The sequence below is a fragment of the Lutra lutra genome, chromosome 16, assembly GCF_902655055.1.
Source record: "Lutra lutra chromosome 16, mLutLut1.2, whole genome shotgun sequence".
Taxonomy (NCBI): domain Eukaryota; kingdom Metazoa; phylum Chordata; class Mammalia; order Carnivora; family Mustelidae; genus Lutra; species Lutra lutra.
Window position 1 is genome coordinate 60,596,600 of NC_062293.1, and position 18,298 is coordinate 60,614,897.

At 64.0% G+C, this 18,298-nt stretch overlaps 2 protein-coding genes and 1 long non-coding RNA gene across 11 annotated transcripts in view; 1 reads left to right on the plus strand and 2 right to left on the minus strand.

The window, feature by feature from the left end:
* The window catches only part of PITPNM3 (PITPNM family member 3), a 62,494-nt gene extending 60,931 nt beyond the window's left edge, over positions 1-1,563 (minus strand). Inside the window, exon 1 of one of the 4 annotated variants that reach the window (XM_047707550.1) lies at positions 1,249-1,558. In XM_047707550.1, the coding sequence (XP_047563506.1) occupies positions 1,249-1,438 (190 nt within the window). In that variant the 5' untranslated portion in view covers positions 1,439-1,558. Of the gene's footprint in view, positions 1-180; positions 391-1,248 lie in introns of those variants that run through there. The other 3 variants (XM_047707551.1, XM_047707553.1, XM_047707557.1) reach the window with 3 other exon arrangements.
* Positions 94-6,422, plus strand: LOC125087340 (uncharacterized). The gene is made up of 3 exons (XR_007123407.1): positions 94-1,381; positions 1,478-2,416; positions 2,904-6,422. It is a non-coding gene; the product is annotated as an uncharacterized LOC125087340 (long non-coding RNA).
* A 733-nt stretch (positions 6,423-7,155) lies between these two features.
* KIAA0753 (KIAA0753 ortholog) overlaps positions 7,156-18,298 on the minus strand; it is a 43,828-nt gene continuing 32,685 nt past the window's right edge. For 4 of the 6 annotated variants that reach the window (XM_047707559.1, XM_047707562.1, XM_047707561.1 and 1 more), the window contains exons 15-18: positions 17,994-18,075; positions 14,494-14,614; positions 13,927-14,151; positions 7,156-8,434 (exon numbers count right to left, since the gene is read on the minus strand). In XM_047707559.1, coding sequence (XP_047563515.1) covers positions 8,317-8,434; positions 13,927-14,151; positions 14,494-14,614; positions 17,994-18,075 — 546 coding nt within the window. In that variant the 3' untranslated portion in view covers positions 7,156-8,316. Of the gene's footprint in view, positions 8,435-13,926; positions 14,152-14,493; positions 14,615-15,067; positions 15,270-15,395; positions 15,472-17,993; positions 18,076-18,298 lie in introns of those variants that run through there. The other 2 variants (XR_007123406.1, XM_047707563.1) reach the window with 2 other exon arrangements.

Here is an 18,298-nt window from a genome sequence, read left to right on the forward strand (position 1 = left end):
TATGTGTATATGGGTATGTGTACACACGTGTGTATTGGACGTGCGTGCGTGCGTGTGTATGTATATGTGTGCATGTGGGGGTGTCTGTGTTGTGACGTGCATGTGTGTACATGTGCATGTTGTGCACACACACACACACACACCAGGGAAGGCACACCGTGAGGGAGCACTGAGACTCACCGCTCCGCGCAGACGGAGGTGGCTGGGGAGCAGCCATGGGGGGGCGTCCCGTTGATTGGGAAGTGCAGACCCCGCCCCACCCCTCGGGGGGAGTGAGTGGGCAGGAGGCACAGGGTGCTCCTGGGTGCCGGGCCTGGATCTGGTCCAGCGAGGACAGCGGGGCGGCCCCCAGGGGTGCTGACCGCGCCAGCAGACCAGCTGCCAAGGAAGCTCCGGCCCTGCCTCCGGTCAGAGCACACACGTCGTCCGCATGGGCGTGAGACTAACCGGCGGGGGCTGACCTCCTGCACCGCTAGCATCGCCCTTCGGTGAACGAGGATGACTAGCGATTTAGAGGTGCTGCCCTTGTGCCTGCAGGAGAGAAGTGGGCGCCGCTGCTTCCTGGGCACCCAGCTCCGTGGTTGGCGAGGCTCAGAGTCAGGGTTCCAGGCCAACCCTTCCTCCAGGGTGGCGGGCGGCTCCCAGGCCCAGCCACGCCCCACTGCCCGAGAATGTGCACAGATTGGACCCACCAGAGAGCTCCAGGGAGTGGGGCTGGCCTGGACCTGGGCACTTGGAAAGGGACACGCCCATCACCAGAGCCAACATGGCCCCGCAGAAGGGCAGTCACGCCCGACTACACTCATTTCCTTCCTGGACACACTGGCTGCCGGGGCAGGTACCACAGTGCCTGGCAGGCCTGGCACAGCCGCTCCCAGCTCAGGCCCAGCCAAGTGACTCCTCGATGCCCGCTGCAGACGGACGTCAGGGCAAGGCCTGGGGCCTCTGCCAGCCTCGCCGGCTGGTCGCACCTGCCTTCCCTGCAGCCTTCCTGGCCCCTCCTCTCCAGCTCCCACACCAGGAAGTCTCGGGCGGCTGTCCGTGGCGCAGGGGGGCCACCTCCATTCCCAGATGGAGCCTGGGCAGCAGAGGCCCGAGTGGAGCTGCCCCAGCCCTGCCCGCCTCGTGGGAGCCAGGGACCGCGGGAGCCAGGGAGCGAGTTCTTCCCTCCTCGCCCGCAGCTTCTGCGGCTAATCTAGGCGCCTCCACTGCCCACCCCGGGAGGGGCTGGGATCCTACCTGACTCACCCCTGGGCGTGTGGACAACCACGGCCTCACCTTCATAGCACCGTCGGGGAAGAAGGTGCTGGGTGGCCAAGGCGCTCGCTAGCAATCCCTTAAGATCAGCGAATGAGCCCTCAGGGAGCCCTGGACCCCGAGGGTAAGAGCCCCCCCGCCGGCACAGCCCCAACCAGGTGGGCCACACCCAGTGTTCCATGGTTCCACAGCGGTGACCCGGTCCCCATCCCGTGCCCAGGAGGGGCTGAAAAATCTAGGCCATCGTGTGCGCGCATCCTCAGCCTGTCCCAACGACGTCCGCAGAGGTCTCCCAGAACCTGCTGAGCACCAGGGTCACTGAGGGCCACCATGTTGCCAGGTCGCTGCGGGGCTGGGGGCGTCTGCGGGGGCGGGGCCGGTTTTCCAAGGAAGGCGCGGCTGACGGAGGAGGCCGTGCCCTGGGCACACAGTCCGTCCCACCTCCTCCTTCAGCCTCACAGTGGCTGTTTCCTGTTTGAGGCGGAGACGAGGTCCTGCTGTCTTCACGTTACTCTCAGACCAAACACAAGCAGGGACTGGCTGGAAACAGACCGCTTGCGGCGAGCAGCCCCTCCCGTGTGCCCACCGGAGGCACCTGTGACATGCGGTTAAACCGTGGCAGCCCCATTGCCGTGTGGGGAGGGCTCCTGGGGCGGCTGAGGACGGGCAAGGGTCCTGTGGCCGATGGAGCTCACAGTCTGTGTCGGCTCCCTGGAGAGCACCCAGTGCTCAGCGCTCAGACCACAGCTAGATAAGCCCAGACAGGGGCCGGCGGGGAGGGATCCCCAAACAAGGGGTCACTGTGTCCACCCTTCTGCTTCTGAACTCTGCCAGGAACTGGGGACCTCCGTTGGGCTGGGAGCTCTTCCTCCGTCCTCCGTTCCTCTTCTTGGAGCAGTGACAGGGTCTCTCTGAGCGGCCACCGCAGCCCTACGGGTGTCACGCACGTTCTTCGTGAGGGACTGTGTTTAGTTCTGATAGCAGCCCATCAACCATTCCCATTTTATAGATGAGGAAACCGAGGCTAGAAGCCAGGTATCTTTTTTCGGGTCCTAAGTGGCGGATCAGGTCTGCCATCTATGACCCCCTCGACCTCCAGAGGGAAGACGACCTAGGACAGCAGGACGGCTGGGCACCAGGGGCCGCAGGCTCTCCACTGGTAGGTCCCATATTCTGGCCAGTGTGGGCACAGCCCACCTGGCCTGGGAGGCCTCCCGGCAGTGCTGTGGGGCTATGTACCAATGACCAAAAGGCTGAATTTGACAAGGGCTGGAGAGTGGATTGAGTCCACTTGTTAAGGATGAACTAGATTCCTGGCGGACTGCAGAGGCACCCCAGGGGCCCCCAGCAGCACAGCCTTCTCCAAACACGGAAGCACCAGAGCCGTGTCCGGGAAGCCACCGCAGGACACGGGGCACCTGGCCGGTGTGGATTAGATTAGCAGCTGAAGGACCGCAGTCAGTGAAGGAAACATCCTGGCCCAGGAGGGCCGATGGCCAGCGAACAGGCATATCTAGAAATGGAAATCCCCTTACCCGGGAATCCCCTACAGGGGTAGAAGCAAGAACGCCACAGCCAGCTCGCGGGGAGGAAGGGGTGCAGTGGCCGGGAGCTGGGGAGGGGCCCACGCTCTGCTTCGTTTTCAGATCCGGTGGGTGTCCCAGGAGGGAACCGAACACTCCGACATCCTCTGTGCCAGTGAGGAAGGACCCAGGCCCCACCCAGGGCCAGCGCCAGTGGGGCAGACCCGCACCTCACCGCACAGCTGCAGACACAGGGCCCACAGCACCCCGAAAACGGGGCTGAGCCCCGGCTTGTGGTAGGAGCCCCTTCTACCCCCTCCTGGTCCTGCCATCCTGTCCCCACCGCCAGGAGCCACAGCGAGTCTGCCAGCCCCCGCAGGGCTCGGCGCAGACCGACGGCGCACATGCGGTGCTTCCCGCCGCCGCAGGCACACACTCAGGCTCTCCCGCACAAGCAGACAGGATGCCGGCCGCCCAGAGTCCAGCACCAGGAGCGGACATGCCTGGCAGCCCCGCCTTCACCACGGACGCCCGCACTGCTGGCCCCCACGTCCACATTGCTCCGTCGGGCCACCGGCCACGCCCGGGACACGCAACCACGCCTGGCCACCTGGATGGGAGCGGGAGGTGCGTCCGGCCTCACCATGACTGTAAGCTAAGGACGGTGGCAGCGCCGCACACTTCCGAGGGGAGGCCGCGTCCTAAATCCAAATTACTCAGACGCCGGGGACCCCGCGGCCCCCAGAGCGCACTCCCGATGCCTTGCGGGCAGTGCGCGGTCTGCGGCCAGGGGCGCGGTCAGGCGCTGTGTGCAGCCTCCAGAAGCGGCCGGGGCGGCGGGGTCCTCGCACAGGCGGCTCCGTGTGGGCTGCCGCCCACGGTACGGTTCACGTGTCTCCACGCCCTGATGTTTCCACACTCAGGGAACAAGAACACTGTGATCGTCAGAGTTCGAACTCCCATTCGAGCTGTCTGAAGTAAAACTCGCAAGCCTCCCTCTGGCCCCTCCTCCTGCCTCCGCCTCGGATGCCAGGAGCCTCCGCTGCCTCTTCCCCAGCCTCACTCAGTTCTGCAAATCCTGGGGCGGGACCTGACAGGGGCAGCACCATGCACAGGGTCGGGGGAAGCAGGTGCGCACCAGACCCGGGACCCTGGGTGCAGAGCCGCTGACCCTGGTGACCCCAGTGACCCCGGTGAGATCCGCCCCTGCTCTGCAGGAAAGGGGGCAGCAGACCTTCCTCTGTCCACCCTGGAGGAAGATGAGAGCAAGCCCCCCGCGGGGTCCCGCTCGGCCAATAGGCTGGGAGCACTATGGGGAGGGGCCTTCCCTCACCAGGCTTCCTGCCTGCCTGGGTCCACGGATTGTGAGCCGCTGAAACTGGAGCCCCGTGCATATGTGTGCGTGCGTGTGTGTGCACAGCGTGTGCATGTGGCGTGTGTACACGTGTGTGCGTGTGTGTACGTGTTTTTCTTCTGACCCCCAGGAGGCTCCGCATATCTCCCGTCGCATGGAGCAGGTACACAGTCGTCACCGGGAGCTGACAGGGCCAGGAGGCCGCCGTGGACGGAGCTGGCCTCCAAGACCGTGCCCGCAGGGCCCTCAGCCTCCCGCAGCCTCAGCCTCAGGATGCACCGTCCCGTGAGCCTCACGGTCCCCTCTGGGCCCTGGTCCTTGCTGGAGCCGCGATCCTGACCCACCCCTGCATCCCTCGCACACGTGTCACCTGCCGGCTTTCGTGAGCATGGACCGGGGGTGGCCGGCGTGCAGCAGGGCCTCCCCGCACAGACACGGAGGGAAGACCTGGATGCCGGAGCAGGGCTGAGTCTGGGGCAGATCACACTTCCCAGGGAGGGCGGACATGGCCAGGGAATAGTGTGTCTGGGGCCGTGCCAGTGCCGAGGGGACCGTGGGGGTGGGATCCTCCCACTCCGTCACCCAAACTAACCACACCACCTGCACCACATGACCTGTGCACGTGTCCACGGCGGGCCTTGCCACGTTGCCCTCTCCTTCCCTCACCGCAGCCCCACCCATCTGTCAAGGTTTGGTTCCAAGGCTGCCTCCTCCATGAAGACCACCAAAATTGCAGCCCAGGCTCAGGAAAGAAGAATCAGCCCCTAGGCCCCCACCACAGCCCGTTCTCCTCTCTCGCCTTTGTGCTCAGGCCTCAGGAAGGGACGGCCTGTGCCATCCCTGGGTCGCTGTGGCCAGCAGGGAGTTTGGAGGAACTGCCCAGTCTCCAGAGACACGGGGCTTTGGAGGCGTCCACGGGCAGGTCTGCCCCGGCCGCCAGCTGGTCCCGCAGCTTAGGCAGCAGGGCCTCGATGCCCCTTTCCCCTGGTCTGTCCATGTGACTGCGGGGGCCCTTGGCTGAGACCTGGCTGCCCAGAGCCCAGGGTTAGGTCAGGACAGGCTGGTTACAGACCGGGGAGCTGCCCCAAGTGGAAAGGAAGCTTTCAGAAGGAAACCAGGGCAGGGCTCGGGGTGCAGCTGAGGCCATGGGGCCACGGTGGGGTTGCAGCCCGGCGCAGGGGGCAAGGCCACGGGGTGCCCATTCCGGTGACACCAGGGCCCCGTGGACCACTGCATGCACCGCAGACGGTCACCTTTGGCTGCCCAGTCCCTATCCCACCCATGAAGGGGTCCACAGCCTCTGCTTCAGTGTTGGGCGTGAGCCCCCAGGCACCCAGAGCGCAGTGGGCACTCAGTGGCGGACAGTGGCTGCTGTCGTGGGTGGCTGCTGGGTCCAGCCCTAATAGGGGGGCGGGGACAGGGCGGGGCCTGTCAGGAGGCCCAGGACGGAGCGGGGTGCCGAGCGGGGCAGGACCACCGTCAGCGATGATGGAGACTCTGCTCATAGGTGATGTCTGCTACAGTCTGCAGACCGTCCCCGCGTCGTCTACTCGACAGTCAGTCACAGGACACAGAACACACTGCCGCAGTGCCCGTAAGACCCCAGCAGGCCTCTCCCTGGTTCCGCGGCCCTGAAGCCTCCCGCACACATTGGGACTGGCAGTATTTCCTCTCCTGCCCCAAGGATGTGGCCAGCACGGGAAGGCCTGCCGGCTCGCGGAAACAGCGTCCAGGGGCCCCGAGGGACGTCCGTCTGCAGCAGTTGGAGCCACCCCGTGCTGGCCTTGGGATCACAGGCAGGGAGAGCCCCTGGGGACAGGGCCAGGAGACCAGCCCCACGACGAGACGTTTGCATGGCTCACTTCCCCCAATCCTCCAGTAACCGGTGTCACAGACTGGGAAACCGAGGCACGGAGGTCCCACGGGACCTCACCTCTTGGCCCCCCACCCCCAGCCAGCCGGTCCCCGGGTGGAGAGAGAGACACTCAGCGGGGTGGGGTGGGGCGGCGGGGAGGCAGGTTGAGGACCGCCTTCTTCCCCTTCCCAGCCTCAGGGGGCCCTTCTCGACTTCTGCCTTCTTCAAGGGGCCAGGAAGGGGGACCCAGACCTCTGGGCCTGAGGGTCCCACCCAATGGGGCAGGGGCTTCTGAGGCCCACCCATGGCTCTGCGGCCCAGCCCCTGCCAAGGCCAAGGGAAGAGCCAGGCAGTATGGGAGGGGCTGTAGGGAGGGGGAGAGAAGGGCAAGTCCCTGGGTGGGCCTGGAGTGCCTGGAGGGGCAGGGGGCGGGTGGGCTGGGGGTGGGAGGAGACCAGGGCTCACTTGGGTCCCCACCGGGGACTCCCGGGACCCTCACCGAGGATGCTTGGTCACACTCCCGAGGTCTGGAGGAAGCCCCACAGCCCAGCTCTAACCAGATCCCACGTCCGCCACGAGCAGGCCAGCCCCGGCAAGGGGACCCACCTGCCATTCACTGCCTTCCTGCTGCCAGAAAGGCTGGAAACTCACTGCCCCTGTCCCAAGGCCCTTCCTGTCCCACTGGCCCCGAGACCCTTCCTCCTCCTCGGCCCCTCGCAGAAGACGAAGAAGACCCCCATCCCCTTCCCTCTGGGGCCCCAGTGCCGCCAGCAGAGGGAGGAGGAGGGTCCCATCAGTCGCCACACGCAGCACTTCTCCGACCACCCGGCATTCCCAGGGCAGCAGCGCCTCGGACGTGGCACCCTGCGTCGGGCCACCGAGGAGATGGGCTAGGCCCTCCGCCCCCATACAAGCCCGTCCCGGGAGAGCGGTGCCACCGTCCACGCAGGAGTTCAGGACGCATGGAGCGCCCAGCACACGGGAGGCAGGCGTGCGGGAACAAACAGACCAGGGGCAGGTACACGGGCAGGACGCACGGAGCGTATGTCCAACCCTCGCGTCACTACCGTTCCTTTCCACGGCCCTGCGCCCTATGAGACGCGGTCGGTTGGCGGCGTCTGCCGTGGGCGAGAGGGGGCATGGCCCATTTCAGACAGACACGCACGTACTGGAAAATCCTGAGTTTATTTAAAAATCAGCACAGTACAAACTGCCCCACAGACGAGTTCGAGCCACCGAGGCCACCGCCTGCTGACAGCGCACACGCGTGCCCCGCACAGGGACGACCTTTGGCCCCAGAGCCTTCTTGGTCCCGAGGCCATGCGAAATCGAGCAGAAGGCCAGCACCACCCCGGTCCAGGTGTGTGCGCGGCGGTGTGGCCAAGCCGCTCCCGCGGTCGCCTCAAACACGCTCGCACCGGAGAAAGTCCAGCTGTGACACCCACTGCGTCCTAAGGAGTCACATCATCCGCGGCGGAGCCGAGCCCAGGCCAGCCGGCGGAGAGAACCTTCTTCCAGGAAGTGGCCTTATTTTCACGCACATTCCTTTTGTTTCTGAAAAGCCAGAGGCACTTCTCGGTAAAACACAGCTTGGAGGGGACGAAACGAAACTGCTGTGGCTCTCGGGTGTCTTCCTCTCCCGGGAGACCCGCTGGGCTTCCCGCATCCAGGCAGGTCCTCTGCTCTGGCCCAGTCCTCTCCTCCCGCCCGGTCCTCTGTGGGTCCACAGGCGTGGAATATGCTGGCCCAGAGAACAGGGATGCCAGCCCGGGACCCTCCCGATGGCCTCCGACGGCCCCTGCGTGCTGACACAATCTGGACATCGGAACATGGCCACCAGGGCGAGACAAGGCTGCGGACCACGGTGCAGAGGACCGCCGGGCTGAGGACCGGCTGGCAGGACGCAGAGGGCTGGTGGGCTCCGTCTGCATGGCGTGGCGTCGCGGGGACCAACAGAAACAAGCTCGGGATGACGGGAGCACAGGAGCCACGGGCGCAGGCGGCTGGGCAGCAACGTGGACCCTCGGGAAATACACCTGCAAGCACCTTTCCCGACGCTCCTGTCACCAGACTCAGGGGCAAAACAAACATGGGATTTCAATAGGGAAACTACACATTGAGAAACTATTATATTGTCATAATTCACAATTTCTGGGCACTGAGAAACACCTTGCCCTCCGTCATCAACCACCAGAGCCATCACCATGACCACGAGAGGATGGAAAGGGGGCCCCCCGCCGTGGGAGGCACCCAGGAGGCACAGAAGGGCACCCGGGCTCAGGGGCTCCCGTGCACCCCAGGGAGGAGGTCCACTGCAGATGGAGCCCTCAGGTCGCAGCCTCCAGGAACTCCGAGGTGAATACAGCTTCCGCGTAGTCCTTGCACGCATCCTCCAGCTCCGCGGCCACAGCCCCCAGAGCCTCATCCACTAGCTCGTCGGAGAAGCTGAAGACAAACAACACAACTGTAGGGCACGGCCATGAGCACGGCCACGGGAGCCGGGACTCACCCAGCAGGCGGCCCTGCTTGCCCGTACCCCACACCAGGCTGGGGCGGGGCCTGGTATCCACACGGATGCCCCACCACTGCCCACCCCCGCCCCCCGGGTACCTCCTCTGGGACAGTCATCCCCACACTGCCACTGACAAGACATGGGCTCACGGCCGCCAGGTTCCACACAGCGTCTACTCTGGGGCAGGACCCAACCCAGGCCAGCGATGTAGCCGCTGCCCGCTGCCTCTCCAGGTCCCCCACAAGTCTGCGGCCTACCCCAACCTCTCTCTCATAAGTTGGACATTCTCCAAAAGATCAAGGCCTTTATTCGTGGAATATCCCCCAGTCCAGGCCTGTCTGATGTTTCCTCGGGGCCCCTCGGGTCACACACCTGTGGAACCAAGGCCACAGAAGGGACACTGTGTCCCTCAGTGCATCCAGCCATCCCACATGGCTTCCTGGGGTGCTGCGGGGACGCGGCCAGCTCCTTGGCCGTGCCAGTCCCCCCCGGCAGGGGTGCCTCGCCATAGGACTCGGGCACAGGTGCAGGACCGGCCACTGTCGGATCACTGCAGGGGGGCTCCCCCTCCCGGACAGACTTGCGTGCTCACCCCTCCTTCCCTCCTTCATTCCCAGCAGCGGGGCCTCGCAGGCCCTGACTGGCCCCGTCTGTAACCAATCCCAGGCATTTGTGCACACACTGCTCCTCTGATATCTGTTCCCCACACAGCCACAAGCGCCCACCCCCCAGCTGCTCCTGGGTCCCCCCAACTGCCTCCTGGTCCTCTGACCCCTCCTTCCTGGCTCAGGGGGACAGTTCGGCTGTCGTGCCCACTCCGAGCCCCGCACCCAGACCCGGCCATTTCCCCGAGGGGCTCGGGCACGTTTTGGGGAGAACGGCGCTGGGTGCTCTGTGCTCCTGGGGCCGCGGCATGGAGGCTCTCTCAGCAGATGGGCCAGACGGACACACGGACACCTGCCACGTCCATCCCATATCCGGCCTCCCCGTGTGGCGCGCAGACACACGCACTAATCTGATCGGCCCTCCTGAGTCCACGCCAGACGCCCACCGAGCAGAAACACATGCGGCCACGGCTCTCCGGGCTTCACTGAGGGCGCACAGGCCGTGTCCAAGCTGCTCGGACTGAATGCTGTCTGCCCCTTTCCCTAGATCATGTTACTGGTGGGAAATACCGGGAGGTTCGAGTTTCTGCACATTCCAAGCTGGGGGGTTTGGGGGGACAGGTGAGAAACACGAACGTGGGTCCCCCCAGCCAAGCCACAGCGCATGGCCACCCCCACCAGAACGTGTGGAGCTTCTGTGGCTCCGACTGTCCTCCCCCAATGCATGTGGTCTTCTCCACTCAGCGCAACCCCAACGCGTCAGAGCCTTGCTGCCACTGAAGCGGGTACTTGCTCCTCGTCTGCCGGCTCCCTCCCCTCTCCTGCTCCACTCCGTGGAGATCTGTGGTATTTTTTCCTCGCTGCTCCCGTGGACATTGCACACACTGCTCCCACGTGCCCGAATGCTAAGCCTGACCGCGGACATTCTCACCATCTCCCCGGTGGCTCCCAGAGGCTCTGGAGCAGCCATCACGCTCGTCCTGCCATGACGTGGGCGGGCGTCATTGTGCCCACAAACACCACCGCCACACGCACCCGCGCTCACCTCTCCTCTGGCCCTGCTCCTGATCTGCCCCAGAAATGCGCATTTGCCATTTCCCATGGCGAAGCGGCCAGTGACAAGCGTCCTCACTTTGCTCATTGGAACCCCTCACCTCCGCGACGTACCCGCGCCAGAGCGGTGGCCCTCTCCCCTCTGCCCTAATGGGACGCCGCACGCCCCAGCCTCTAGCGCTCTGCTTCCCACTCTGCCCTCCTCTGAGTGATTTCCACATTTCCTGTTATTTTTCAAGAAAACTGCGACATGCGCCTACGCGTGGATTTCTTCTCACTTTCCGTGTTTGGGGCTTGTAGACCTTCTGGAACTCACGGTCTGAGGTTCCAGTAGTGTGGACAGCACTCCCAGCCCCGTGCGCTGCCCACAGGGTCCCAGTCCCTGCGAAGAGCGTTTCCAGGCTGCCGCAGCACATCCTGGGCTCCCACCCCCGGGCTCCGTCTCCAAAGGTCCTCAAAAGGCCCCTGTGCTCCCCAGGCTGACCATCAGCTCATGGCTTGTGGAGGCTCCGTCTGTCCTGAGCGGGAGGTGGTCCAGATTCCAGGGCCACCACGACCAGAATCACCCACTATGCTCTTGACACTCCTGGCCCTCGCCCACCCCAAACTGTGAGACAGATGCAAAGGTGCCCCGGTGCCCTGGGTTAACAGCCCATTTCCTTCCTGTCTCCACCTTCCCACCGACCCTCCATGGCCCTCCGTCCTCCCTCCACCGGGGCGGGTGCTCCCCACACCCACTCAATTGTTCCCCTTATGTGATGGCTTCCCGCACCGGGGTCTCACTTCCTAAGTCCTGTCTTGCTTTCCTTGATGCCCACGCTGTTTTGGTGCCCCACGCCCCCAGGAGCTCACTGAGGACCACTGCCCGGCCACCGGGTTTCCAGGCGCTGCGTGTGACGGCAGATTTCCAGATGGCACCTTCACTCTGCCGTCTCGTTCAATGACTTCGCCAAGCTCTGAGCTTGAGAGACTTTGCAGGACACTCGGACATCTTCTAGCAGAGTCAAGGTGAAAATGACATGCTGTTCTCCTGTTGGGTTCTTGAAGGGGCCCGCTGGATTCCCCGGGACCGTCTGTCGCCTGCCCCCCACACAGGACACCCACGTGGCTTCCTGCAGTGACGGCCGAGGCGTGTTCCGCCTGGTCTGTGCCGTTGCTCCTCGCGTACCCACTCGCCGCGGGCGGGCGGCCTCCGGGGCATCTCCCACACCCCCTCCCCTGTTCTCATGGACGCGGCTCCCACTGCCAGAGGCTGGTGCCACGGCCCGAACCTCCGTGTCCCCACAAAGAAGCCTGTCAAAGCCTCAGCCCCAGGGGGCGGACGGTCGCTCAGGCCCTGCAGGAAGGGGCCCCGGGGCCGGCCGCCATCTCCCCAGAGAGCAGACAGCTCGCACACCGGCCTCAGACGTCCCCGCCTCCAGAGCGTGACCCATGGTCCAGCTGCTGAACCCACAGCTCCGGGACATCTCCTAGACTCGTGACTCCTAGAACCAGCGGCAGATCTGCAAAGTCCTGTCTCTCCTGCCATCTGCTCGCTCTGCTGCCCGCCTCGGGGGGCCTGGCTTGGCTCCTGAACTCTCCGGTAACTCTGGCCATCGTAATTTCTGAGAACTCACTTCTCCTCCTCAGGAGCTCCTCTTTCAGTGTCCCGAGCTTGTGTCCCCGTGTGTCCGCGTCCTTCACTTCCGAGGACACACATCCTGGTTGGTCCAGCTTGAGCCCTGCTCAGAGTCCACCCACCCCTCCCACTCACCCACACCCACGCCTCCTCCCGCCGGCGCCAGGCTCCCCTCACCCCTGGCCTCCGTGGCGCTCCTGCCGGCTGAGTCTCCTGCCGCCGGTCTGCGGCTCGACAGCCCCCGATGCTCCTGCTCGTCCCCACTGGCCGTCATCTAAGGCTTCACACAGCCTTCGGGTGACATGGAGCATGACAGGGATTCATGAAGGACGGGTAAGTTCGCGGCTCCCCCTGCCTGCTCCGGCCACAGGTCTCCGGGACCCCGTGAGTCTGCTCCCGCCGAGCGCGACACCGCCCCGGCCGCTGCTGCCAGCACCCTTACGCCCGATTGTGCCGTCGGCTCCTTTCCTACGTGGGAACGGCGCTGTTCTTGGGGCGGGCAGCAGAGGCGTGAAAAGCACGAGTAAAGCAGAGCTCACTCCCTTCACCCCAGCAGCTACTCCAGGATGTGGTGGACACAACCCTCAGCTCCGGAAGCCCGCAAGAGAACAAGACCGGAGCGGGAGCCCTCGGAGCCGGGACGTGCATGTGCGGTCCCTGCACGACCCAGCAGGAAGCCCCACAGAAGGGCCACTGCCCCCAACCCTCCGACTCCTCCAGCCTGGAGCGGGACGGCAGACGAAAGGCATCACGGGTCATGGGAAGACCACTCGACGGATGGTCTCTCCTCCTCGGCTCGTCCCAGATGTGCCGCAGGCCCATCAGCCTAACTGACCCAGGCAAGTCTGGGAGGAGGGAGGGTCCCACCGTGCGTGTGAGGGAACACACGAGGCCAGCAGGCTTCCCTGTCCTCCTCCCCAGAAAACAAACACGCAGCGCACGCAGAATAATCGAGAGGCCCGGAGGGCACGGGAAAGGGAAGGCTTGGGGGCAATGCAGGGGATGGACACGAGCCACCATCCTGGTCCCACTTCAGAGCAAGACAAGGAAATGGATCACAGACCTTGGCAGGAGATCGCACATGACGTTAGTGCAGGAGAAACGCCCGACACTGGGGAGGGCAAAGGGCAGGAATTGGAACCCTAAGGGGCCGCGCGAAGAAGGGAGAAACCCAGGGTCGGGGGGGAGAGGCCCACCAATGGACCCACTGAGCACAAAGGCCGTCCCAAGTGGAGGTGGTTGGAGGGGAGGGCCAAGTGTGCAGGCGGGGCCCCCTGCACCCCTGCAAGGGAAGGAAGCTGCAAGCTCGGAACCAAGACATGCGTGATAAAAATGCAGCAGCCGCGAGTCTGTGGGGCAGACGGCATGAAAAGGGGCATAGACGCGGAGGGTCAGCCTGGCCTCCCTGCATGGGGCAGCGCGTGCTCGGCAAACCAGAGAGGAGACCCCCGGGGAGGTGGGGTGGGGTGGGGGCCGCTCGCACAGGTGCCGAGAGAGGGACGGCCCCAGACAAGAGCCACCCCGCAGATCCGGAAAGCAATCGGGCCCATTTGGCGGGGGGAAGGAAAGAGGGTCTTGGGGGACAAGTGGGGCATGGAGGCCAGAGACCCATTGTGAGGGGAGTGTCTGTGCGGGTGAATGGGTGTGTGGGGCGAGCGTGCAGGGCAGGCGTGCAGGGCGTGGCGGGAAGGATTTCTTGGCACCGGCCCGCAGTGGTCAGAGGAAGGGCTGGCTACAGCCCGGCACCCATTCAGTGACAGGGACGGCAGCCGTCTGCAGGGCTGCGTCAGGTGCCAGCCAGGATCCCCACGTGCGCCATAGTTCAAAGGAGTAAAGTTACACGTGCCTTTCAACGCATGGTTTACACTCCTTCTCCAAGTACCAGTAGCAGGGGGACCCCAGGCAGCCACCACTCTCGGGAGATGCCGGCCCAGCTGGCTCCGGTCACGGACCCGACAGGGAGGCCACCCGGAGCTCCTGACACAGCGACAGGCACCTGCTTTGCCAGCTCCTCTGCCTGAGAAGGCAGGTGGCAGAGAAAGTCCGCCTAGGGAGCCCACATGCTGGCCTGTCCCTCTGCCAGCCTTCTGGGCACTCCCGCTCGGCGCCTGGCCCCCCCGCGCAGCCACGACATTGACATCGTACTGACCTCTCGGCCAACAACCACGGGTTGAAGGCGCCCACAGCCTCGTGCGCGACCAGGCGGAGGTACCGCTCGAAGCGGCTACAGTAGTCGCCAATGCTGTGCCGCAGGCCTGGGGGGACGTGCAGTGCGGTCCGGCCGTCCTTCTGCAGACACTCTTCCGGGAGGGGCGCAAGGGGGGCCCTGCTCTTCTCAGACCTCTCATCCGTCCCCACGCTTTCGTCCAGGGAACTGAGGGAAGAAGGCGGTCAGGAAAGCGTCCAGAGCACCGTAGCAAGGCTGAGTGGTTCCCTCCACCCGCCGTGTGGAGGGGCGAAGATCTCCCTCCCACCTGAACAGAGCCAGCACCCCCCACCGCGCCCTGCTTGCCCTGCCTGTGGCGGGAGCCCCTGCGCTGGAGGCCAGAGTGCGCGCTCGAAGCAGGTCTGTCACAGAGATGAGCTGGGACAGTGGCACTGCCCTCAGAGGCCTGCCCACCCCACGAGCACGCTACTTCCCGGGGCCTTCCCGGAGCTCCCCAGGGGCAAGCCAGCACCCGGACGCGGGTCTGACGCAGGTCTCAGCGCCACTCACTTGGCATTCCTGGGTTCTTCCAACACGATGTTCACGTCGTGGTCTCTGCGAGCTGGGGTCTTTGTGATCCTGATTGGATGAGGAGAAAGAGGCCTTTCACTTACTGCTGGGGGTGCCTGCCCTAGAAGAGGAGAAGCAGACAGTGACCGCGCGGAGACACGCCGGCGGGCTTCCCAGAGCCGTCCTCACAGCCGGGCTCGTGGCGAGGCCACACGCCCATCTCTCAAACCTAACCGGGGTCCGGCAGGGCAAGAATGCTCTGGTTTGCAAAGAAAAGGCGAACTTAAAGTCACAACAAGGCCTCAGCATTAAGACGCGACGAGCCCACTCAGGAGCTTCGGGAACCTGGAGGACGTTCCACCAGAGGCTTGTGCGAAGCCGCAGGAGAGGCAGGCTCCCGTCGGGGCCAGCACTCGAGGACGCTTAAGCACCTGGGTTCGTTGTTAACCTTGAGATGGTCTGATTACTGGGGAAGGAAAGAAGCATTCCCGTCGGAACGCTTAATTAGCTGGTTCAGCCTGTCTCTGGGCATCGCTGGGAGAGAGCTGCGACGGTGGTCAGGACACGGACTTACTAACGAGCCTTGAGCTTGACAGCCCTCTGAGCTCCAGGTCACCTGAAACTTGAAGGGTGTTTCACGTAGAGGCAGAAAACGTGTGCTGCTCTCTGGGAAGGAGCCCTGTGAGCCAGATTCACGCCGACACGCCTACGGCGTCCTTGTTGGAGACGCTACGTCTCTCAGTGTTTGCAAAAACACCACACAGGACAGCTGTCCACTGTTCCCACGAGCAGAGGACAAGAGAAGGAAAAACCACTCTCGGGCCGGTTCTGTGGTACAGCTGGGCACACAACCAGAGCGACAGACACAGGACTCCAGGACTTCCCAGGCAAGGAGTGCTCACTCTCGGGGTCGACCACGCTCGTTGGGGGCACACGGAGCTTTCACGCACTCAGCAGCAGCGACTGGCCTGAACTGTCCTTGAAACAAGAGCAGAGTCCTGTGTACGACCGGCTGCTGCACACCGCGACCCGCTGCACACACACGGCAGGGCACCAACTCCGGCTGCTGCACACCGCAACCCGCTGCATGTACACTGCCGGGCACCAACTCCGGCTGCTGCATACCGTGACCCGCTGCACACACACGGCAGGGCACCAACTCCGGCTGCTGCACACCGCGACCCGCTGCACATGCACCGCCAGGCAACAACTCCGGCTGCTGCACACCATGACCCGCTGCACACACACTGCAGGGCACCAACTCCGGCTGCTGCACACCGCAACCCACTGCACGTGCACCGCCGGGCACCAACTCCGGCTGCTGCACACCGCGACCCGCTGCACACACACGGCAGGGCACCAACTCCGGCTGCTGCACACCGCGACCCGCTGCACGTGTACCGCCGGGCACCAACTCCGGCTGCTGCACACCGCGACCCACTGCACACACACGGCAGGGCACCAACTCCGGCTGCTGCACACCACGACCCGCTGCACACACACGGCAGGGCACCGACTCCGGCCTCAGCTCTGCAGCCTGGCTGGGAGGGGAGATCCCTCCACTAGTGACCCTGATGCACGACAGGCTCAATGGCCACAGGAGCTTGCAGGTGAGGGATGGAGGGAGGAGCCAAGCTCGGGCGGGGGCGGGTGGCGGCAGGAGCCCCGCGCGGGTGGCGGCAGGAGCCCCGCATGGGTGGGGCCAGAGGACCCCAGCCTCCCAGAGCGGCTGCACGGCTGTGGCACCTCATGGTGTCGGCTGGGGGGCGACACGCCACGAGCAGAGGGCAGGGGCTTGAGAACCACAGAACACACGAAAGGCCCAAGTGAGTGCTGTGCTTAGACGGCTCACGTCCATCGGCATGTGGCACGGCGCACGCGTCCCCCCAGGCCATACCCCACAGCCTGATTCTAGAAGAGCAGCGGCCGCCCCCCCACCGACGCTCTGCGCTCACACCCTGTGTGCGACGCCTTCCCATGGCCATGAGGCGGCCACTGACAAGCGGCACTTCCGGCCACAGCCGTGACAGGAGCCAGCAACTGTGTCCACGTGCAGCAGGGGAGCGGGAAGTGGGCGTCTCCTCCATGGATGGCCGGGGACTGCAGGGCTGTCCCTCAGGAGGAAAACCCAAACCAGACCCTCACCTCCACCTCACATCACAGGCCAACTTTCATTCGAGACGGACCCAACCATATGCACAAAAGCTAAACCTGAAAAGCTTCTAGAAGAAAACAAGACACGCCCTTCCGAACCTGGGGGTAGGCAAAGGTTTCTTAGATCCAAAAAAAGGGGAAAAAGTGGATGTTAGACTTTTTGAAGTCAGAAACGTCCCTACAACAAGCTACACCTGAGAACAAGCTTGGGAAACACTGGCCCGCGTCTGTTCGAGGAGACCCGCAGCCGCGAGAGCAGGGCCGGCGCGCGGGGACGATGCGTCCCGGGGTCCGGCAGCTCCGCAAACACACGGGAAACCGCCGAGCCACGCACTCCAAAGGCCGAGTCCGAGGAAGGTGAGTTGTAGCTCACTAAAGCCGGCGTGAGGAGGACAACAGATGCAGTTGACAAAGCACTTGTCTCAGAACACAGAGGAGGGGCGCCTGGGTGGCTCAGTGGGTTAAAGCCTCTGCCTTCAGCTCGGGTCGAGATCCCAGGGTCCTGGGATCGAGCCCCGTATCGGGCTCTCTGCTCAGTGGGGAGCCTGCTTCCTCCTCTCTCTCTGCCTGCCTCTCCACCTACTTGTGGTCTCTCTCTCTGTCAAATAAATAAAATCTTAAAAAAAAAAAATTAAAAAAAATAAATAAAAAAGAACACAGAGGATCCTATGATTCCAGACAAAAAGACTCCACAATGTTCAAAAATGTACGAAGCACCAGGAAGCCTCATGCAGACAGACGCCACGGCTGACGATCACAGAGACACGTTCTAAAGGCCACTGTTCATCGAGGGCATGACACAAGCACGAGACACGAGGCCACGCCCGTCACCACGGCTGCAGTCCCAGACCACCCGGCGCCCGCGCGCAGGCCTGGCAGTTCCCCCAAAGTGAAGCATGGCCCTGTCCCGGGACCTGCCGGCATCCGCACAGGCCACACACCAACGTGCTCACACGCGCTGGTCCCCAACAGCCCAGGACCCGCAGGCAGACAGATGGACAGGAGGCGTGTCCACGTGCAAGAAGCCCGTCATGTACCAGTTTGCCACGACCCAGCTAAGGACACAATTAACATCCGTGCTTTTTATCACATGTAAGTTTAATCTCAAAAGGAAAAGAGCCACAGAGAAACGCGACCCTCTAGCTGCAGACACATGCTGAGACATTCAGGGTCACGCACGCCCACACCTGACACGCTCTGGCACGCACCCAGACAGGGGACGTGCGGGCGGGCGGCGCGAGCAGGCATGTGCATGTCCCCAAGGTCTGCAACGTTCCTGTGCGTCCGAAACCTTGCGGCATACGGTGTGGGGGAGCGTGGGGGGGACGCGGCGGGGGGACACTCACCCGTCTTTCCTTCCTGCCCCCATAGGTGAGGATCAGCATATACGATTTTACTGTATCTCTGGCAAACTGTCTCCCGGTATTTCTATAAAAAAAACAAGTTTAACATATGAGCAATGAGCAGTTTCATTCCGCGCCAGAACAGCTCACTGACGCGATGCAGCGCACTGCCGGAAACGGGCAGCGAGGGCGTTCACGAGGCCAAGTCTAAAATTCAACGAGGAGTTCATCTGACCCGTCTAACGGAGACCAGCACTGCCCACAAGAACCTGTCTTGACGGGCGACCTGTCCCACGGGCCGCTGACCA